The sequence below is a fragment of the Colius striatus genome, chromosome 1 (genome assembly GCF_028858725.1).
Source record: "Colius striatus isolate bColStr4 chromosome 1, bColStr4.1.hap1, whole genome shotgun sequence".
Classification (NCBI taxonomy): Eukaryota; Metazoa; Chordata; class Aves; order Coliiformes; family Coliidae; genus Colius; species Colius striatus.
The window spans coordinates 13,546,306-13,570,293 of record NC_084759.1 but is presented as its reverse complement, the minus strand read 5'-3'; the positions used below and the strand labels follow the sequence as shown (position 1 = coordinate 13,570,293).

The following is a 23,988-nucleotide window of genomic DNA, read 5'->3' as shown; positions in this document are numbered from 1 at the left end:
TTCTGGACTCTTCTTAACAAATTCTTCCATTTACCTTTACTGTCTGTAGCTAAGCAGAAACAATAAAGTAGAACAATTTTCTTTCTCTGTTACAATAAAATATATTTACAGTCTTGGCACTGTTTTAATTACAGACCCTTAACTTTAATTAACTGGATTTGCAAATGGGAAAAACAGGAATTTTATTTCATATATATACAATATATTGATGCAGGGAAAATGAATTGCTCAGAGACTCTAGAGCTCCGCATCAGACATGTGTTACAGTCCAGCACACAGTGCAAAAATCTTCTGTTACATTCTGTTAAAAGTTCTACTCCAGAAGACGAGCTGCTGTCTACAGAATGTATGTACTTAATCTTCTACTTAAGCCATTATTTTCTTCTAAATACAGGCAAAGAAAGAGAAAATAGTACTGGAAAATCTAATTCTGAGTGTTTCTAGGTTTAAATAGGAAGCACTTTTTTTCATGAAGTGGCTGCACATATCACAGGGTTGTGTGGGCTACCAAATGATGGTAAGTCAGAGTGCTCGAAAAACAGGAATTTCTGTGTGAACCTGAGAAAGAACCTTACATTTAAAACTGTTATTCTGTGTATGTGTCATGAAGCTCAATCCAGCTTCACTGAAAATTATGCAAAAGCTGTGGAGGACAAAAGAGGGGAAAAAACTGTAGTGTTAAATGGTGGTTGATTAGGGACTTAATCTTCTTGTTGAAATAAAACGTATCTGGCTCCTGATTCCAGGACTTTGTAGCAACAGTGGTTACAAAGTGCATCAAACTCACCAGTTTGTGGTCCTCCTTCTGCATTAAAAATTCACAGCAGAGAAATGATTTAAATATTTTTATTAATTATTATTTCAAGTGGATGTGCCCTTGCATGAAACAGAACTAATGATTTCTCTGTTTCCACACAGCCGAGGCAATGAGAGTCGACTAGCACTGCGCCGACAGACCATTCTACGGGAGAAGGGGAGGAGGCAGGCCAGTCGAGGGCCAGCCTATATGTTTAATGACCACTCCACAAGCCTTTCTCTCGAGGAGGAGCGCTTTCTGGATGCAGCAGAATATGGAAATATTCCGGTGATTCGCAAAATGCTGGAAGAATGTCCCTCCCTCAATGTCAACTGTGTGGACTATATGGGGCAGAACGCCTTGCAGCTGGCGGTTGCCAACGAGCACTTGGAGATCACGGAACTTCTGCTGAAGAAGGAGAACCTGTCTCGGGTTGGGGATGCCTTGCTCTTGGCTATTAGCAAAGGATACGTTCGGATCGTGGAAGCCATCCTAAACCATCCCGCGTTTGCGGAAGGCAAGAGGCTTGCGCTGAGCCCTAGCCAGTCAGAGCTCCAGCACGATGACTTCTATGCATACGATGAAGATGGCACACGGTTCTCCCATGATGTTACACCGATCATTCTGGCCGCTCACTGCCATGAGTATGAGATCGTCCACACTCTGCTGAGAAAAGGAGCTCGGATTGATAGGCCACATGACTATTTCTGCAAATGCAGTGAATGCAATCAGAAACAAAAGCATGACTCTTTCAGCCATTCTAGATCCAGAATCAATGCCTACAAAGGTCTGGCCAGCCCTGCTTATCTATCATTGTCCAGTGAAGACCCTGTAATGACTGCCTTAGAGCTCAGCAATGAGCTGGCAGTGCTTGCCAACATTGAAAAAGAGTTTAAGGTGAGTAGACGGATACTGAACTGCAAATTTTAAAGGTCTTTTCCATTCCTTGAACAATAAGAAATGAGCATTGTCTTCATAAATCAGCAGGGTAACATGAGAAAACATGTAGTTGTTTAATGAATGGAAAATTTAAGTCTTTGGGGATGTCTTACTGCTCTATGCCGATTTCAATTCATGCTGCTTATGTGGAGTATGCCAGTGAACTTATTTTCCACTTACTGTCAGGCAGGAAAGGCAGGAGGCACTTCAAACCCTTGAGGAAAGCTGGCTTGGGAGAGGGGAAAGAGTAGACTAAACTGATACAGTTTGGTCGCTTATGCAAGACCAATTGCATGATTCTATTAAACTCTCATGCATTTTCATTATCTTCTTGTAGTTGGACTGAAAGCTTTCTCACCCTGTGATGGTTTACATTGATTCACAAAAGACTCTAAATATTGTCCCTCTTTTCCTTTTTTTTTTTACATGCTACTTTTCTGTGGTATTTTTACTCACCTCTTCCTCTTTTTTGATTATTTATACTTAGTTATACATGAGCTCTGTGAAGTTAAGGCCTTTTTCAGTGTTATATAGAATTTCAGTGTTTCACAAATGCATGATTTGGAAAAAAAATATTAAAAAAAATAGTTGAGACTCAGAGATTCAAAACTCCTTACATCATTCAAACATGAGTGTTCTTTGAGGTTTTGGGATTTTTTTGGTGGTATTGTGTAGATACAGTGGTGCACAACCTACAAAAGTATTTACTGCAGTTTATGTGTCTTAACATAAGAATGTAAACTTTTTGCTCTCTGTGAATGTGAAGTTAGGCCTTGTGCAAATGATGACACTTAAGTTAGCTAAAATCCCTTGGACTGGATGTATCCTGTGGGACACTGTTGAAAGCAGATGCTAGTATATGATACTACTATGACAGAGCAAGGTATGTAGACTTTATTAACAGGAGATCAAACCCCTTTCAAAGCAGTAATAGAACCATTTCCAACATTGTGTTAGGAGAGTTTGAATGATGATATGATCAATGTTTAATGTTAATCTTCTTAGCAGTGGCATAGTTCTCAAGGCTATGAACTTGTTTCTGCTCAGCCAACCTGAGCTGAGATGCTACAATTCTGAATTAAATACTCCTGACTTATAGTAGTGTCTCTGTGACACCAATCTCTGTTAAGGGGAAGTATTTTTTGGAGAGGGAAAAGAAGGAGGAACATGCAAGGGGGTGTTAAAACCAGTAGCTAATCAGCTGGAGTAAGAGCAGAGGATAATTTTTATTTTACATTAGTAATATATGAAACACTGGGATAAGCATTTCAACTTAAGGGAGTGGATGAATGTCTGCCCCATAAAGTCCCTGGTAGAAATAGTTAGAACCTCAGTGGACTGAGTTTTCATCCACTGCTTTCATGTACCATTCAGAAAAGAATATTGAAACCACATACTCTTGTTTCTTCTCTTTAGCAGCTGCTGAAGATGTGAACAAAAAGACTTGATTAACTCAAAGTGGAGTAAATTTAGAACAGGACAGAAAAACATTTTTCATACACCATAAATGCAGCCTGTAAAGTTCACAGCTATGCAGAGATAAATAGCACATCTGATTTGTAGAGACTGTGTAGCTCCATTTACCATAGTTGGAGCGACACAAGCTAAGATTATTATAAAGATGAGCAAAATCATCATCTTCAAGTCAGCAAGAAGTATCCTTCAAATGTATGCTGCAGTTACACAGCCAGTGGGATGAACTGGGAGCTCTATTTGTCCCTGGTGCCACCAGGGCAGGGAATGCAGCACACAGCTCAGAAAGGGTGGGCTAGTTCAGAAGCTTCTATAGCCTGCCCTGAAGTGCCACAAGGAATGATGTGGCTCATCCCTGAGTGACTTTTGATTTTTTACTTCCTCTTTTGCCTCAGTTGCTTTCTTTAAAGTCAGAGCTCCAATTCTAGTGTAGCATTGTAGAAGAGTTGCAATGAAGATTTTGAGGTCCCGTCCCTCGGCAGAAACAGGAGGCAGGACGAGACAGAGCAGCTCTGTATTGCTGGGTGTTAATCAGCCAAGCTCTGCTGGGGACATACATACTAGAGGAGAGTAGAGGTGAATGGGAACTGTGAGTGCAAGGCAACACGGAAATTTAACTCTCCCTTAGTTTAAGGTTTCACCAGAAGCAGAAGGCTGGCAACATAAGGTCTTTTGGGAATGTTTTTGTAGGTGCTAAAATCACGTGGTGGTTCTGGATAAATGTTAAAGACCATGGAGGACATTTATTTGTGCATTGTCAAGAGTTAACATTTACACTATTGATAAGTGATAACATTTACAATATCCAGACAGGTTGGGGACTTTGAGAAATAACCGGCTTAGGTTCAGTGCAGGTGGTACAAAGGTTGTGTGTACAAGTTGCAGGAAATGGATGCCGGTCTTTATTGAGTCTAGGCTTGTTTGTGCTCCTGCAAGCTCACATTCCTGCTTGCAGGAAATTATCTAAAAAATTGTTACACTTGTTTTGTTTCAGGAGTTTGCCACAATTGTCTGGATAATGTAGACCCTGTGTAAAAATGTGTGTGTATAAAAATGTCTTATATGTGTTAGTGTGATCAAAATGAGTGTGTTTTTAGTGCATAGATTAACTGGACATGGAAAGTCTTGAGCTCCACCTAGAGTATTGTCAAAGCCATTTGAAGTATTTCAAAGCTTACCTAAATGAAAAATGAACTTTCTTGTTGTCCACTGTTTTAAAAATCACCTCTTTCATAGTGCTGATGGAGTAATATTGCAGGGGAGCTTCCTAAGCTTCCTAAGGGGTGTCTACAGCAACAGATAATTCCCAGATCTTCCTCAGAGACAATGGAAAGGGTTAAAGCTCAACTATGCTGCTGGTTGTTTCATGACTATTACTTCTCTCTCCTGTCTTAGACCATCAGTTAATGGTAGAGAAAACACTGACTGAAACTGTAATTCATGCAAAATAAGAAATGCCATGATCAGCAGAAAGTGCTATTCTCTGAAATAAAGTTCCTTTGCTTCAAAGGAAAGGTGTCATCGAGCATTGCAGTGGTGTCTCTGCAGTGGTGTCATCAAGCATTACATGCCTGTTGCATTTGGTTGCAGGTACTTTTTACAAGTATTTTGGAGGATCATTCTTTATTAGGAGCAAAACCAGAAAAAAAAGTAGATGACTTCTGAAGGAAGACCAAATAGACAGACGTGTCAAGCACAGTGTAGGGGTATTTGTATACCAAGCAAACAGCTAATTCAGGCTTCCCAAGTAGTTCTGAGAACTTCAGGATTTTCTGACCATCGTTTAATTTAGCTTTTTGTGATGTAGCTAAGTGTGCTCCTTCACAAGGTTTGATGTTAGAGAATATTTTTATTTTGGGGGATTGGGCTCATTTTTTGTATCATATAAATCCTTTGCCTTAGAGCTAATACCACTACTATGTCAGTAAGGATGTAGATGATATCTGACAAACGTTGTCCTGAAGAGATGTGTCTTGGAGTTTTGAAAGAAACAGCTGTAGCCCAGTGCTGTCCAAAATGAATAAGACACACATTTAGTACAAAGTCTGCTGCAGCTGTAAAGGCAACAGACTTCTGTTGTTGACTGCGATGGAGTGGAAAATGCATTTTTTAATTAATCATAGATATCTCACTGTGTGCTGTAAATTAATACCCCTAATAAGGTCATCTGAGTTTGCTTTTGTGATGAGAAGGAAAATTCAGTTTATCATCTCCAAGTCTGATTTTCTGTTTGTTTTCATTTATACAACCTGTGCTACAGAAATCAGATCTCAGTCTTTATTGCAAGTGTTATCATGTCTCTTAAAGAAAAGGTACCATCACCTTTTAGAGAAGAACTGAGCACTGAAGGAGTAAGGGCCACCTTTGTAACAGGAATAATATGTTTATCTAGTTACTGATGTCTAAATCCACCGTTTAGGTCCCAATTACATTCACAGCAAACATATGCCTGTGTTTCTGGTCTTGGCCTCTACAGTTCACAAAGCAGGGCCAGGATATGGTCTGGAGAACATCTTGTCTGTGAGGTTCAGTGTCAGCCTCTGTCCTGAGAGCATTTTCATTCCAGGCACAGTCTGGGGGACAGTAGGAGCCTGTGACTGGTCACAGGAGCCTACGTAGAGAAGGCTCCTTCTGTGAGAAATGTCTGTGGCCATGCACTCCTGCTCTCCTGACCATGCTGTCCTCCTTACATGGTCAGAGGTAAGGCAGACCGTGGTCAGCTGAGATTTTCAGAGGCCCTTGATATCCCTTACCCGGGACACCAAGACAGTCTGCAGCTGCTCCTACCACAAAGCGCAGATGATCCCTCTCAGCAGCAGCCTCTGTCACCCCCACCCATGTTGTCATTCCTCTGTCATCAGCATCTTGTTGCTTTTGTTCCTCATCCCCTACAGCACTCACCAGAAATTATCCCCTTCCTTTTGTGGGGTGGGAGAAGCCAGTCCTGTCCCCTCATACTTGGTGTGGCAAAATTGGGTGTTTGCTGACCTGCAGAGGGGTCCTGAACCAATGTTGTCACATGCATACAATAAAACACACATACACCATATTGCAGAATTAAGGGCTAATTCTTTAGAGCCTCCAACTTTGATGGATTCCTTCTTGAGTCTCCCAGGACTGGTTTTTTAATTCATTAAGTTTACAATTTGTGGTAAAGGAGAACTTGTAGAATTATCTGTGTGCCTTTGGCCATTTTAAGCCAAAGAAATTACCATGTTCGCATGGCTCACGTTAGCAGTCAGGGACTCTGTGGGAGGAGGATCTTTCTGTGCATATGTGATGATAGACACTGAGATGTTAAGAAAAGTGTATTAATATTTTTGCTGCCTCTGCAGATCTGGGTGGATTAAGGAGAGAAGGGGCAAAAGGCAGCCCACGTGCATTAGTCTCTGCAAGTTAACATACTGTATTTCTTAGAAACAAAGTTGCCCACAGGGCTATCTGCCCTGTGTTCAGATTCTGGCAGATTTTCCCATAGCAGTTTAAGAGAGTTTCATTCCATCTTTTCCAACCCTTAAGGTCCTGTGACCTATATTTCATAACCTTCCCCAAAAAGATGACTTCTTCCTAAGGTAAGATGTTTCCAGATGTGATGGGGAGCAGGGCTGTGCATTGTCTTTAACTGCCTGCACTGTAGTACAGGGTCCTGCGCTGTGCTAGGGGTGGAGGCAGCAATGGGAGGCACTGCTCACCTTCCCAGAGCTCTGCTGCTCTCACCTGTCTCCTCGGGACACTCCAGCTTAGCCACCACCACTGATCACAGCTGTGATGATATTTCATAGGAGGGGAAGCTGTTTTATTGCATTTGCAAATGAGAAGATAAACCGAGGGAGTTTATTGGTGAATTTACTGGGTGCTAATATATACTGTGGTACTGTGTACAAACCTAAATTCAGAAGGGATAATTCTGCAACCTGTTGATGGGGCTGTCTGGCTGTTTTTAAAAGAGCCCAAATCAATATTCATTTTGGTAAATAGGACTACATTCAGAAAAATATCATATCCAATCCTTAAGATTCTGTGATTCTGTGATTTTGGTTTTGAGACTACCCAAAGGCATTGGACTTCCACTGTGGAGTAATGCTCTCCTTACATATTGTTTTAGAAGTCCATTTCATGTCTCAGTCATCATACCAGGAAAATAATGATGAAGAGTGTGTGTAAGTGTGCATGCATATACATGTCTCCTAACAGAAAATATGCACGTTAAAATATATACAATATTTTGTAATGATTATTTATGAAGGCCAAATTATTTTGTTATGAAATTTATTGAAAATACTACTTTTTTTCAAGGGTCAGATATCAGTTTGGAACAATTAATGATGCCTAATCATACAAAGGTGTATAGGTTGACTGTATGTTTGCCATTTGTCTGTGAATCTCTAATGGCTACTTTTCCTTTCATTTTGAAGAAGATTAAAATATATATTAAAGTGATTGGATACTGAATCTTATCTTAGCTGCTGTTACAAAGTGAAAACCAAACAAAAGGTGATATATTACTGTTAAAAAAAGTCTTTCTGTAATGCCAAGAGGTCAGGATTTTGACATATCTCTCATGCACAGGACAAGGGGTAATGGGATGAAGCTGGAACACAAAAAGTTCCACTTAAACATAAGAAAAAACTATTTCACTGTGAGGGTGAGGGAGCAGTGGAACAGGCTGCCCAGAGGGGTTGTGGAGTCTCCTTGGAGGTCTTCAAGACCTGCCTGGACATGTTCCTATGCGACCTGATCTAGGTGACCCTGCTTCTGCAGGGGGGCTGGACTAGATGATCTCTAAAGGTCCTTTCCAACGCCTATCATTCTATGATTCTATGATTCTTCTGAAGAGAAGGAAAACAATAGCAATAAAATACGCAGCATATCATGAAATGATTTCTTCTAGTACTTAGCTTCTGTTATCTTTTAGAGAAATGGTATTAAAGTTCCTTCCTCTTTTATGACAAATCAGTGCTATCTTGTTTACTTTACATTACTAAAAAAAAAATCACTAGCAGTTTTGTGTAGACATACAACAGTGTCTATTGCTATTTCTATATGAATGTTTGCACTCATCTATCCAAGTAATACACTGGTATTGTAGTGTTGTGGGTAACAAAGCACAAACATGCATGAAGTACACTCTCATCAAATAGAGCACTCGTATACTCAAACTAATGGTTTCCCTTCTGGGATGTGTGTTCGATGGCAGTTCGTATGAAGGAAGTATTTAAGAAGAAGGGACTAACAGAAACTGAGAGTGGGAGGAGGGGGAATGCTATGAAGAGCAGACCAGAAAAGGAGGAAATGTATCACTGTAATAAAAGCATTCCTAGAAAGTTATTTTGAACATGAAATGCAGACTACATGAGCAGTTCTGTGTGGTGTGGAGTGGTTGCAGGGTTTTTTATTCTTTTTTAGGGAAAAAAATCTACAGTAATTTCAACTTTTTAAGACATTAAAATTAGCGGAAATCACAAAAAATATAAGAAGGCTGTTGACACCTATATAAGTAACTCTTGAAGGATCTAGGCATGGGACAGTGTATCTGCACATGTTTTTTATCTTTAGATATCCATCTGTATCTCTGTCCATCTAACTCCCTACCTTTCTAGCTATATGCATCTTTTATGATCCAAACACAGCTGAAATAATGAGTGGTTAACAAACTGTGGATTGTGATGATCAAAATACCTTTTTCTGATTTGACTTTTATCTTTTGGAAAACAGTCGCTCTAAAGAATATTTAGTAGTTAAAACAATAAGCTACTGAACCTGCAGTTATAGAGCAACATTTTGCCTCACATGGTGAAGTCTGTCATGAGATATTTGCACTAGAGAGCATTGTGTTGGAGATGTGGGATCACCATGCTATCTGCAGCACTGCTGACACTGTTGATGGAAAAAAGCAACCAAATCTTGTGTTTGCAAGCTGAAACAAATATTGGAAAATGAGAAAGATAAGATATATAATAACAATTCAAGGCCCAAGAAAATATATGCAATATATTTATCTAACTCGCAAAAAAGCTGAAAGTTGTTTAAGCAAGTTCTTTGTAGGATACTCATTTTGTCCAATTGAGATCTCCCAGTTTAACTTTCTATGTTTGAAATAATTATCTAGAATTCTGTGACAGTCATTGAATAGAAAAATTTCCACACTGCTATTCACCTCAACTTGAAATAGTCATTAAGATGTGTCAAACAATATTTCTGGAAGTGTTTTTTTATTTTCAGCTGGCTCTAAAGCACGTCTAGAGAAATAACTCTGGTGTAAAACTTGATAATGTAGATGTCCAAGGTAACCAAGATGAAATGAATCCTGCTCTTTAAACATTCAGGGGAAGTACATACCTGATTACAAAGTGCTATACCAGAAACAAACAAAAAAAAAGGCATAACATGATGCAAACAAATTGCTGATGCTCAACGAATGCATAGCTGGGATCTAGAACTATTTCTCTCACGTTAGGTGTAAACAGCACGTTATCTTCTTTCTTCTTTTCTTTTCTAGAATGATTACAAGAAATTGTCTATGCAATGCAAGGATTTTGTGGTTGGACTCCTTGATCTGTGCAGAAATACAGAAGAAGTGGAAGCTATTCTGAATGGTGATGTAGAGATGAGCCATAATAATGGAGAACACGGTCGCCCCAGCCTTAGTCGCTTAAAACTTGCCATTAAATATGAAGTTAAAAAAGTAAGCAATTATGTTGGTTAAACAGAGATGTCATAATGATGGTGTTAAATAGTACTCTTATGAAATGTTTCTGTGTCTGAAGTTATGTAATGACTCTTAAGTGAACATTTGAGCCCTTCTGCACAGGGTATTTTACAAACAATTTTTGCCCCAAGTAGCTTGTAATATAAACAAGCCAGATACTCAGGGTGGATACTGGTCACAGTGAGTATGAGAGCAAATGACTCTAAAAAAATGTGTAGCTTTATGCATAATTTGTAGATATTGTTTTTCTTTTTAATCTCTGAAAAAATATGGAAGAAATTTGCTTGGAAAAGTGTAAGATATAATAAAAAATAGAGACTGGCACAAGCAGATCTGTGCACTGCATGGTAGATATTGATACACATTTTTGGCAAGCTGTTATGTCTTTTTATGAAAGTTGAGAAAACTAAGTGAAATTGTGTAACTCACAGAACATGCATAATTGTCTGTATAGAGGATAAAAGACATAATCTAGGAGTAATAATACAGTGGTTCTCACTTCTGAAGAACAGAACAGAACAGAACCCTTCTTTGGTTTACTTTTATTTTTGCTGTCGGTTTAATACTCTGGTCTGCATCTGAAAAGAACCGAGTGAAACAAGCCGAGTTAGCGGCTGCACCAAGACTCTTGAACTACCCAGAAAACTTCTCTTGGAAAATATAGCTTGTAAAATTGTAGGTAATGCTGGAGGTGAACCATGGAGAAATACTTGTGTGGTGAAGTTTGTACAGCTGAAGATCAAGAAGATACAGCTCATGAATATACTTTGAAAGCTGGTTACCCAAAGTAGAATTCTCTCCTGACAGAGCAGCAAGACCTGTGATAAAACTTTTCTTACATAAGAAAATGCATCAGATCAACACTGTGAAAATTAACTATCTGTTTTTTACAAAAATAAAAATCCAAAACTACCATAGGGAGTCAGGACACTTAAATTAAAATCTGAAGATACAGATCTGGTTTATCAGGGAAGAGTTACAGATTTTTTACAAAATTTGAGTTAATGTCTCTGGGGGACATCTAAAACATTTACAGATGAGGAGTATTTGTGTGTTCATGAAGGGAGGAAAAGAAGAAAACCTACCAGCATATGAACACAAATCTGCAAAACACTTGGCAAGCTGCAGTCAATAAAGAGAGCTGAAACAACTGATACCACATTGACCTTATCCTTTTGTAGTATTTGAGCCAGTCCTTCCTTGAATTGAACTTTCTTTCAACACTTTCTCTTGCACAAATAAAGACATTTCTTGCACCTTCAGCCAGTCATCCTTCAAATACAGAGAACTATTCTAGAAAATAATATATTAGATTCAGTTAAATTCTGAATTGTACTTCCCAGTCTAGACTTAAAATTTGTGTGACTTGAGAATCCACTGTTTATTAATGTCTGCCTTTATAAGATGGTTCTTATACTCTCCAGAGTATTGACAGAAAAGAAGGTAATAGGACAAACTCCTCATTTTTGCAGTTTGTCAAAAATATTCCACATTATAAATTAATCTAAATTAAAGGAGCTGTTGTTACTGTTGATGATAGCAACATGCCTGCATGCTGGGAGATTATGCTCATCAAAAAACCTTTTTTTCACACTTGTTAGTGCTCCAATAAGCTGACTTGTTGCTATTCAAACATTCTTAATGCACGTCGTGTAACTGTAATTTTAACAAAAGATACTCTGATAGCAATATTTTTTGTAATGCTCCTTCTCTTTGTTACAGTTTGTAGCACATCCAAACTGCCAGCAACAACTTCTCTCAATCTGGTATGAGAATTTGTCAGGTTTACGGCAGCAGACAATGGCAGTGAAGTTTCTGGTTGTTCTTGCTGTTGCAGTAGGACTGCCTTTCCTTTCAATGGCTTACTGGATTGCTCCTTGCAGTAAGGTCAGTCCATGAAATGTTGTAATGGTCTTTTATCAGCTCATGTATCATATGGATATAGATTCTCATCTGGCAAAAATGAGTATAGATTACTGATATGCTTAAATATTACTTCAAAAACCTATTCTTTTAAATCTGAGTTAGAATGAAATGACTGCAAGGTTGCATGTTCTGGTAGTTATGAGTGCAGATACATGAATTTTGTTAAACACAATGTATATTACATTAGATTGCCATGTTTGAGCAAGAGTTGCCTTATAGAAGTTGTACTTCAGAAACTGTTCTGCATTTATTTTTTTCCTTAGTAGGTAGATACAGAAGATCCTCATTTCCCATTGACTTGGATAGACTCAATTCAAGCTGTGGGTTGACTCCAGTTACTTCAAAAGCAACTTTATTTTTTATGATTAAATATCAATAGATAAAAGTCACTGAAACATAAATTTGAAAACTTCAGTAATGATCAGTTTTCTGTAAGTCAAAGTGAACCAATTTGACTTGTCAGTGCAGTGCTAATACTATGTTTCAATGAGGTTTTTAAAGCAGTACCCTGCATCCATTAATAATGCACTATCTGCATGTGGATGCTACCACTGTATTTGTTTTGGATGATATATAACATGAAAGCCTTTCCACTGAAGATGAGTTACAATGTCTGACCTCTCTGAGCTTTTCATTGAATCTCTGCTTTAGTTGGTCGCTGTCCATTTTAAATGGATGCTGATGGAAAATTTCCCTTCAAAGTATGTTAGAGGGAACAAATCGGATCCTGTAAGGATTATTCAATGGGGTACAGTTTAACATCCATGATTTTAGCAGGTCAAATAATGATCACATATGGTGCTTCCAAGGGAAGAGGAAGGTTGAAAGAGAGGTTTTTGTGGGTTTTTTAGCTTTTGTTATTGTTGTCTGAGAGGAGAAAGGTTGATCTTTTTTCTCTGACATATTTTTCATTTTTTTCAGTCCAGCTAATAAGAACAAGTTACACCCTTTTAACTTTTCTTTATAGTTAATAGGATTTTTATCAATACTTTTGTCTAAAAACATGCCTTGAGATTCAGCATACTTCAGTAATTGGTTTTCAACTGTAGCAGTGACATCTATTTGTCATTTTCCTTTCATTGATTTATTGAATCTTAAAGTAATTTTGAGTCATTGTACATTGTGAAAAAGCTCTCAGTATAGCTTTTTATAGCCAAAGTTTGAGGGACAACATCCTTTATGGTTTCTCTTCCTCGGACACTATTTAATCATCTCATCATGTGATTTATATGTTGAATACTTTTTGTTTCATTATATTCTGTAAATGTAAAATCTAATCTACCTGTTTCACCATTTGCCATTTCTTATGTTATGCTTCACTCATACTTCAAAATATGATTCTTCTGGTTTTGAAGACAAAAATCTTCACTGTTTAATTTCAGGATAGGGCAGCTGCGATACAGAATATGATCTTTATCAAGTCCATTCTGTGTATGAGTTGATGGAATTTTATAAAGACTTCTACCAAGATGAAGTACTCATTTTTTTTCCCAGGTTTGACAATGTAGGGCACAGTGACAGAAGAAAAAGAAATTACTCATGGTATTTGTGGTGAAAATAACAGCTTGCAGTGGAGTTATTCTAACACATATATTTATATTCCTCTGCCATGACTGAAAAGGGCAAAAATGTCTGTAAGACATTTGCATCATCTCGGTTAGTTACTTGTGTAGCTCACCACTTTCCTCTTTAAAAAAAAACTTAGCTGGAACTTGAACCACAGGTACTGAATTGAGAGTTTCAGATCTGGAAGAGATATCATAGAAATATCTGGCCAAAGTCACATTGATTTGGCAGGAATTCACTGATGTCAGATGCTGAAAGGAATTAAGACTGCATCTTGAGTCAGCCCCTGGCCAAGATGTGGGATCTGAATTTGAAATCAAGTCTTCTTTGTCTCATCCCAGCCACCTGTGATTGATGTTTCTGAAGAAGTAACTTATTAAGTCCCTGCATGCTTCTAGAAGCATGTTATGGGAATTATACATATTCTTTTGCACTGTGATATAGAAAAAGAAATGGAACATTATGTCTACTGAATGAGGAGCTAGGAAATTTTTCTTCCTAAACAAGTATTTGCATTATCTCTTTTTATGTTATCAGGTCTTTTCTCCTTTGTGATAGATGTGTTACCTAGAGTTCTATTTTATCATTTCTTTGCCAATGCCATACTCCATAATGTTAGAATACTGATTGTTTCTGCAGAGTCACAAGGGGGGAGTAATGTGAATCACTGGCTATGGTCCCCAGCAATTTCAAGTGACCCTATATACAGCTGAATACATGTCAAAGTATCCACAATATAGCTATTGTATATCTTATCCTAACCTAAACCAACACATAAAACTCTCTCCAAAACTCCATAGCAGACCAAAGGCCATAGCCCACAGGATCAGAAACCAGAAAAGACACAAAACAAAATCCAAATCCACTTAAATTGCAGAAAGAGATTGAGCGTTTAGATGTCCTTTGTCTGCGCAATGGGAGAGAATTTATTATGTCAAAAGGCACAGTAGAAGTATATTAAGGAGGGACTCTAGCTTATAGAACAGTCCAAATTTTTTCAAGATTGTGGCCTCGTCTTTACGTATTGCCCTTTCTTTCCCTGATTCATATTTTCTGACATATATTTTCTCCCTAAAAAGATCTGTAATTTTAAATGTATAATTTCAAGATTTTATTGAATCACTGTTATATGACGGTGTCATAATAACTTCAACACTTGTGTAATCAGTTCAACCGTAGTCAGTCTTACTTCCAGGTATATTTTACTACACATATGTAAAAAATACTTTTCAGTCTCTTTAGAAGGACTAGAAGGTGAGGCACTAGGAATTCAGTCCTTTAAATTTTATAATTTTTGATCAAGGGATACATTAACTTTACCTCCTTTAGTATCTTCTTTTCTGGCTCTCTTTTTGGCATCTGTCTCCTAACCCATCTTCATCTGTGAATACCAGAATAATCCAATATAAAAGGATAATGTCAAGGTACTTCGTAACTTTCCAGTTTTGTTTTATTGTGTGTTGCTTATGACTGTTCCTTCCTAGCTTGAAGTAAAATCCTTCTCCGTTATGATTACCTGTTCTCCTTGTAGTTCATGCAGAATATTTGTCTGTTGAAGTTCATCTCATGAGACTGATAGAATATTTTATTCAGCAAAAGATAAATTAATTTCATTGAGTGAGAAACATAATGAATGGCATGAGTTTGCAAAATAATGTGAAGGAGAAAGATGATCAGTTTTTGTGCCTGATAGCATTGACAGTGTTCCTTTAACATTATCTTCTTTTTACATTTATCTTGTTTTCTTAATATTGTCTGTATTTGAAACCTTACTATTGCATACTTGGCTGCTTTCTCTTATTCTCTGTTTCTGTAAAAGTTGTCAGTAAGGACAGCAAAATTCTGACTTTTATATTGAAACAAGTGTAGCAAAAATAGGAATATCAATAAATTCTCTTTTTGCTTTCCCCTGTCTTTTCCAGATCTCAGATTGTTATATGTTTCAGCTGAGATCTGTGACACTTGCTTTCAATTCTTTCCAAGGGATTTTTGTCAAATACAGATAAATATCTTCATCTAAAATAAAGTATTTTTCTGCAGCTGCCAACTAAGTGAACAAATTAAGACTTTTAATACAGGCACTCTCATAGATAAGTAATTGCTAAAAGTTCAGCCTTGTGTGAGGTTGTATGCAACTTATATATATTTTTTTAAATATTGCACTAAACCATTTTAAAGTGGTTCTTAGTTGTGATAAAGTTGAGAACATCTCCATTAAAGGAATCAGGAAGCAAATTAAGACACTACAGAACTATAAACATAACCTTTGAGGCCTCGTGACTTCTTTTAAAAAAGAAAATTGTTTGGGAAAACTGCTCAATAACTGTGACAAATTGAGTGTCATGTCAGTTCACAAACAGAAATCTTCAGTTATAAGTCACTCCTGGTGATAATTTAATGCTTTTAGTGTCAAAATCTCATTTTCTTTGTTGCTTCAAAAAGATGACTAGCATGTTAAGAACTTCAACAACTAATAATTTTTTCTCTTGATTACCTATAATAGACATAGATGGCCCAGAATAATTACAGATTTCAAAACACTGAGTTAAAAACATACATATAGTGAAACTAATAGATTATCCATCTGAAAACAGCAAGTTGAAACTTTTAAAGTGGCTGTCAGCACAGCATCATAGTAGAAAACTTTTTGCAAATATTTATTCCTGTGTGTTATTGAAATACATCTTTCTCTGTGTTACTGTTTCCTTTATACATTTTCATTTTAGAAGAAGGCAGTGCAATATCATTGTGTTTCATAACCTCTGTTGCAGCTGGGGAGGATAATGCGTGGACCATTTATGAAGTTTGTAGCCCATGCAGCATCTTTCACCATTTTCCTTGGTCTACTTGTCATGAATGCAGCTGACAGATTTGATGGCACCAAACTCCGACCAAATGAAACAACAGGCAATGTAAAACAGTTATTCAGGATGAAAACGTCGTGCTTCTCATGGATGGAGATGCTCATTATTTCTTGGGTAATAGGTAAGATTAATTTTTGCTTAAATTTGTCTTGCTGTGATTTCAGGGAAGCTGGACCCAATGTAATCCTCTGCTATTGTTACACGTAAAAAGTGTAACCAAGGGCGTTTATTCAACTGGCTGCATTCCCCCATTAGCCTCGTGTTTCTTACTACATATGAGCAGGATTCACATGTGCCTAGTTAATCACAAACATTTAGGTTAAGGGCTTAGGTGAATACATCTACATCTGAATATTAATTAATACAGTTTTATGAATATCAAAAGGAAGCATCTACAGTATTCTGGAGCTTTTGATTCATACCATTTCAGCTTCTGAGGGCAAAGATTTCCACATTACGGGGCAAGCGTTTTGTGTCCAGTTGCCTCTTTTTGCTAAGATTCTCTTATTTTGCAAATGTGCTCACAGTATTAATAATGTGTAACTAAATGTATTACTGACAAAAGAGAAAAAGAACATAGACTCCTGAACATTCAGCGGTAGATTTTTCCACCTGAACATGGGGATTAAATTAATGCTATGAGTAGTACTCTGAGATGACCCATTCAGTTTGGTAGTACAGTAGTATTCAATATCAGAACTCGAGCACAGATCCTTAAATAGATTTTGACTTTCTGATTTTTGGCTCTCAATTCTTATTTACAAGTCTAATACCATTTATTCCAATGGGAGTGACATGACCAAATATTTTAAGGATCTGGGTTCTGGTTGTTAGTTAACACTCAAGTGTTAAATTTGAGCTAAATAAAATATGCTTCCATTCAAGAGCTTGTATATTTACTTTTATGAGATCTCTGTGATTGAAATTGTAGCCATTTGTAGACCCAGCTGATTCTTGGAGCTTTAAAATACTGTATAAATCAATATAATTGTGTATTATAGGGATAATATGGCACTTTGATTTCCAAATATTCTATAAATATCAATGTTTTCATCTGAAGACTAGATAATAATTTCCCATTTTGAAGTTCTAGTTTGCTAATTTAATCTATTTTTATTTATTTCAGTTTTGTGTGCAAGGTGGTTAATGAGAAATTGATTCCCTGCATACAGATGTAATACTGAATTTACTCAGTGTAATAATATGATAATTGTCCTTATTTGAAAGTGATAAAAAGTTCCTTTAAACAATTCAATAAGTGCAAAAAATAATGATATTATTCTAATTCACTTGTTAATCAACTCTCTTTAGACTCCTAGAAATTTAGTTCATGATTAAATAAATTTTGTCTTGAAAAGGAAAAATATTTATTCAATAAAAAAGATTCCATAAACTAATACAGTACTTCTGTATTTTATTATTAAGGGATAATGATTAGGAATCAAACAGATACCTTTGCCCCACTGAAAAAGTATGAAGTCTGATTCTTGCTTTCATGCTGATTTGTCATATATATTGCAATTTCAAAAGAGACTGTGCCCAGTGTACTCTGCAGATAGGCAAATATGAGTGCTGTCAGTAGTTCTACTGCTACTGTATAATCAGGCCAGCATTTCTGCTCTTTTTGTCTCTTCCTGTGTCAGTAACAGAGGATAACACTCACAACCCATTCTTTGAAAGCTTTTGTAGTTGTACAGGAAAAAGCAGTATGAAAGACAGTTATTATTACTCATATGGGAAAGAAGTACTGGAATGTATATGAATTGCCAAGTTCAAGGATTTTTGTTTGTAGTCGAACTCCTGATGACCAAAGTGGTTTGAGTTTGACTGCAACCAAGAGCATATACTGTATGTAACAAAATAAGACAAACTTGAAGGTAGAACACACCATTTTCTTTGTTCTGTCTCATACAGGCATGATATGGTCTGAATGTAAAGAAATTTGGTCTCAAGGTCCAAAGGAATACCTTTTTGAGTTATGGAATATGCTTGATTTTGGTATGTTAGCAATTTTTGCAGCGTCATTCATAGCAAGGTTTATGGCATTTTGGCATGCATCCAGAGCCCAGAACTTTGTTGATGCAAATATGAAAGACCTGACAAGTCCAACACTGGAGCCCAGCATAAAATACTACACCTTAGGTGAGTTATTTCCATATGATTAAAATTTACTTCTTAGGCCAAGACAGATTGATTTTCTGTTAATAACTATTCTTTAGTTCCACAATGTACGGCTTAAGAAATTCCCACCCCTTCTGCTCTTTCTCATCCCCACTGTTTGATAGCAGTACCCTTGGCTATGCTCATACATTTCTTTGAATACTGTTCTAGACACCAGGCACTGAAATGATCTAAAATCAAAATAACCCAACTGTTACCCCACCCCATTTCAAGATTATTTTAATCCAGGTTCTTTCATCTGTTCAGTTACACAGTGCTATCCTGCAAACACGTTAGTGCAACTGCCAACCTGATGTACCATAATGCAGGGCCCGAACTAAGCAATAAGATGCAGAAACTTCTTAAACCTCCTTTAAAACATAACCAATAGATATTATATATTTTCTTTGCTCAGAGACTCTGTTACATTATTTTGATATTTCTCAATCTGCTTACTTTAGCAGTGAGAGATAAAAATGTAAATACACTTGATTGGTGTATCTGAGAAGTGTCTAGAAGCTAATTTGCCTAGAAAAGAAATAATTAAGCTCTGTTTATTTGTGTTCACTCTCAGTACCATCACATCTCTCTTCCCTTTATTGTATATTTTTCTGTAGGTATTGAGTTACATCAATTGCTATCTCTATTCATTCCTGAAATACTGTTTCTGATAAGGTCACAATTCTTCATTATCCAGGCTGTAGAAAAAGCAGAGCAATTAATATATATATATCCTGAAACCCATTAAACTTTAGTCTTATAAATTTTTCTGGAAAGTTACAAATTTCACAGAAGCTATAAAAACAGCTAGTAAAATATTAATTCAGTTTTCAGTAACAACCACTTGAATAATTTGCAAGCAGGGACTGTTGCTTATGCTCACAGTTTCTGAGTATGACAAGCACAAGGCTTGTAACTCATTTATGCTGTGTGATACTGTATCATCTAGCAAGACAGTTTCTGTGGACATCAACCATGAGCTGTACACACATAGCAGAGTTGAGCCGTCTTTTAGCATATATATGTGCACTGGTGACTGCTTGGAAAACATTGATGTGTCGTAGTGCTAACATGGTGAATATTTAATGCCACAGGTTTCATCATAGGCTAGCTGATATAACTTGGTGGACAGCAGGTTGAACATGAGCCCTTGCACCAAAGAAAGCCAAAGGGTCTTGGGCTGAATTAGGCAAAACATTGCTAGCAAGTCAAGGGAAGTGATTTTTCCCCTCTATTCAGCATTGGTGAGGCCACAGCTGAAGAGCTGTGTGCAGTTCTGGGATCTCCAGCACCAGGGAGACACAAATATAGAGAAGGGCCTGTGAAAGGCAACGGAGGTGATGAAGGGACTGAAGCATCTCTTGAGCTGAGATCTCAGAAGCTGAGAGATCTGGGACTGTTCAGCCTGGACAGAGAGAAGGCTCAGGAGGGATTTCACCAATATTGATAAATACTCAAAGAGGGGACGCAAACTGAACAGAGCCAGGTTCTTTTCAGTGGTGCCTGGTGACAGGACCAGAGGCAGTGGGCACAAACTGAAACAGTGGAGGTTCCCTCTGAACATCAATAAACAGTTTTTCACTGTGAGGGTGACTGAGAACTGATTGGCCCAGGTTGCCCAGGAAGGTGATGGAGTCTCCATCCTTGGAGATATTCAACCACCTTCTGGACGTGATCCTGGACAACTAGCTCTGGGTGGCCCTGCTTGAGCAGGGGTGTTGGGTCAGATGACTTTCAAAACTGAGTAAATTGAAAAAGTAGAGAAACGTTATTAATGTTCCCACAGCTTTGGAGTTGTGAATGGTATTTAATTATTACGGATCCCCACATCAGGACATTTCATTTTGAGTAGCTCAAAGAAATCTCATTTCTAATTTAATTTATTCAGTTTTCATCACCAGACAGTGTAAGCTGAATTTTACTTACATTCTCTATTAGACTGAGATTCAATTCACCGAAAGTTACCTCAGTGATCTTACAGATTAATACAGCCAGTGAAACTGCAAAATGGTTTTAGTTCTGCCTGCCTCAACTGAGTTGGCTAAACATAAGTGTCTAGTGCTGTTGGAATTGCCCAGAGTTTCTTCCCTCACCTCCAGCTGCTATTCCAAAAAGACCTACCATGAATCTTGACAGATGTCTTGAAATACTGACAGAAATTCTCATCTTTTGTTTCTAGCCAGAATCAACTGGGATCCGTCTGATCCTCAGATCATATCTGAAGGCCTGTATGCAATTGCGGTAGTATTAAGTTTCTCCAGAATAGCCTACATCTTACCAGCTAATGAAAGCTTTGGACCACTGCAGATATCACTTGGCAGAACTGTGAAAGACATCTTCAAGTTCATGGTGATATTTATCATGGTGTTTGTGGCTTTCATGATAGGCATGTTTAATCTGTATTCCTATTATCTGGGAGCAAAACAAAATGAAGCTTTCACAACGTAAGTACAACTGATTAAATGGCCCTGATTGTGGGCTGTTTGTATGGGAAGTCTGTTACTTGCATTGTATGTATTGCTTACTAATTGTTTTATAAGATTTGCATCTCTTAAAAAGTTCTTAGTCTTGGATTAAGTAGTAATTTTTCTCCTTTGTTCTGGTGCTTAAAGGATATATTTGAAATCAGAAGATGAGTTCTTGATCCCAACAATACTATGGTAAAGTAGGAAAGACAGACTGGAAAGGCGAGAGCAGCCAGAGTGTCTATACCTCTGCTTAGGGATAGATGATGAACTGGCAAGAGTTTACAGGTCAGCATTAAAGGGCAGACCAACATGAGTGGTGTTATAGTGGGTGCCTGCTGTAGAATACCTATCAGGAAGATGAAGTGTATGAGGCCTTCTTCAGACACCTGGAAGAAGCCTCACATTTGCAAGCCCTGTGAGGATTTTTAACCACCATTTTTAACCATTTTTAACCATTTTTAATATCTGTTGGATGGACAATACAGCAGGGCACAAGCAATCCAAGAGGTTTCTAGAGGGCATTGACAATTACTTCCTGTCACAGGTGATCAAGGAGCTGATGCACAGAGGAGCTTTGTGACACCTGACTTTTAAAAATAAGGAAAAATTGGTTAGGTATGCAAAGGCTGGGAGCAGCCTTGGCTCACCATGAGCTGGTGGAGTTCAGGTTTCTGAGAAGACAGAACAAGAGAAATTAACAGAATCACAACTCTGGATTCTCTTATGGGATAAGGCCCTGAAGAGAAGAGCAGTCCAGGGAGGCTGATTGATTTTCAATAATTTCCTTCTCAGTGGTCAAGATCAGTCCACCTCAATGGGAAGGAAACCAAGCAAAAGTGTCAGGAGGCCTGTATGAATGAACAAGAGTGGCTGATAGGCCACCTGTTTGTGATGTCACTCGGAAGGACTTTGATGGGTTGGAGAAATGAGCCAACAGGAACCTTATGAAGGAAATGCCATGTCCTGCCCCTGGAGAGGAAGAATCCCAGGCATCAGGACAGGCTAGACATGACCAGCTGGAAGGCAACTTGACAGAAAAGGAGCTAGAGGCCCTGATAGACACCAAGTTCACCATGAGCCAGCAACGTGCCCTTGTGACAAAGCAGGCAACCAGTCTACTGAGCTGCATTAGGCTAGGGAGACTTATCAAACCCAGAAGTACTTGACCCCTTACATACCATTGTACGTAGGTCAGGTGACCTGGCAGTGCAATCTGCAGTAGCACTCCATGCACAGGGATTGTTCATGGGGTTATTCAGGGTTTTCAGGACATAGTCTGGGTCAGACCCTGCAGGGTAGCATCTTGCCTGCAAGAGTGGTCAGCACCAGCACTTCAGAGCATACCAGGGAACTGGTTCCTCCATCAAGTCCCACTGTCATCTGTAAGCAAAGCAGGCTAATCTATACAGTATAGTTTAAATATTTGTGATTTAATTTGGACAGCTTTTTATATCTTTACTAACAGAAAAAACCCACTTCAAATATAATCCGTTTTTTAAGCTCTAGCCCTCTATAGATTTCCAATGGCAATAACCTGTTCTGTCTTGAGAAAATATATTCCCCTTATTTTTGATGGGTATTTGGTTTTTTTTTTTTTTTGACTCTCATTTCCTTGTTTCTTCTTTTTTCTTCTCCTGACATAAGAATAGAAATTCTGAATTTACATTGTTAGGAAGTATTTGATATATATTAGTCATGCCTCTCATTTGTAGCTGTGATTTAAAGATCAATTATTTGAGTGTAAATACTCAAATTTGAGTGGAAATTCCATGCTCTGCAGCCCTTACCTGTTTGATTTCTGGCTGTCATGATATTCAAACTAGAGCTGTTATGAAGTATTTTCAGATGAAGCAAACTTGGACAAGAGGGAAGAAGTTTGTTGCTACCCTTTAGCATTACTAGGTCGCATGAAATATAAAGTACCTGAAGCTATAACTCACAGATGGAATCCTGCTCAATTATTATAAGCAGAAAAATAAAATTTGTAACTAAAAATTCAAGATTTCTTTTACATTTTTCTTAACAATAACACAGTAAAATCCCAAATGTGCTTTTCAATGCTACTGCATTTTGGACATGTGGAACTGAGATCCCTTCAGCAAAGCAAGCAAAAATGTGTCTTCAAACAGGTGGAGACAGATAGGAAAAGATACCTCAGAGGCTTGGACTTACATTTATTTAAACTGAGTAAGAGTAAATATACGTATTTAAATGAACTCACCTTAAAAAAAAAATCTGCATTCCGACACCAAGATTTATTGCTCTTTTGCCTGGAATTGTGGAATAGTGAAAACTCGACTAGAGTATTATGGTCTGTGAGACTCATTTTTTAAAAAAGGCTGATTTGCATTCAAACATCCTGTCTTAGTAGGTTCAGAATTTTGGTCATATTAGCAGTGAAATAATTCATAGTAAGTGAACTAATGGTGCAATTAAAACAAAGTATTTTCAGGTTAATTTTGTTGTTTACATGCAGGCATGTAGTTAAAGTAGCATAGTAGTTAACAAGTGAATCATAGTAATACCATTTTGAGGACATATATAATTCCTAAACTGAATCAGATGGCTTTATTGTCAGTCCTAAATATTAGTAACCTTATATTATGAAACAGGATGTACCTATGAAATTACTTGTTCTACATAACATCACTAGAGTTCTACATTATTATAATGGAAAAATTTGTGCACTGTATAAAAAAGGTAACTGGCAATTTATACAATAAGAATATACAGCTTTTCTCCAGTAACATATGCATATGTTTTATTTCTTGTTTTAGTGTTGAAGAAAGTTTCAAGACATTGTTCTGGGCAATATTTGGACTCTCAGAAGTTAAATCAGTTGTCATCAATTATAAACACAAATTTATTGAAAATATCGGTTATGTCCTTTATGGAGTCTATAATGTCACGATGGTCATTGTCTTACTGAACATGCTTATTGCAATGATCAACAGTTCATTCCAAGAAATTGAGGTAAAAATTCCATTTATGGTGAAATAGGACCACATATAGTTTACTGGTATAGCTAATTGTCTACATATGCTGGAAGATATTCTTGTTGACTTCAAGAAAAGTAACACATAGGCT

At 37.5% G+C, this 23,988-nt stretch overlaps 1 protein-coding gene across 3 annotated transcripts in view; it reads left to right on the top strand.

The window, feature by feature from the left end:
* TRPC6 (transient receptor potential cation channel subfamily C member 6) overlaps positions 1 to 23,988 on the top strand; it is a 99,052-nt gene that overhangs the window by 57,500 nt on the left and 17,564 nt on the right. For all 3 annotated transcript variants that reach the window (XM_061991666.1, XM_061991684.1, XM_061991676.1), the window contains exons 2-8: positions 919 to 1,693; positions 9,708 to 9,893; positions 11,640 to 11,804; positions 16,181 to 16,394; positions 18,188 to 18,415; positions 20,613 to 20,877; positions 23,679 to 23,874. In XM_061991666.1, the coding sequence (XP_061847650.1) occupies positions 919 to 1,693; positions 9,708 to 9,893; positions 11,640 to 11,804; positions 16,181 to 16,394; positions 18,188 to 18,415; positions 20,613 to 20,877; positions 23,679 to 23,874 (2,029 nt within the window). The remainder of the gene's footprint in view (positions 1 to 918; positions 1,694 to 9,707; positions 9,894 to 11,639; positions 11,805 to 16,180; positions 16,395 to 18,187; positions 18,416 to 20,612; positions 20,878 to 23,678; positions 23,875 to 23,988) is intronic.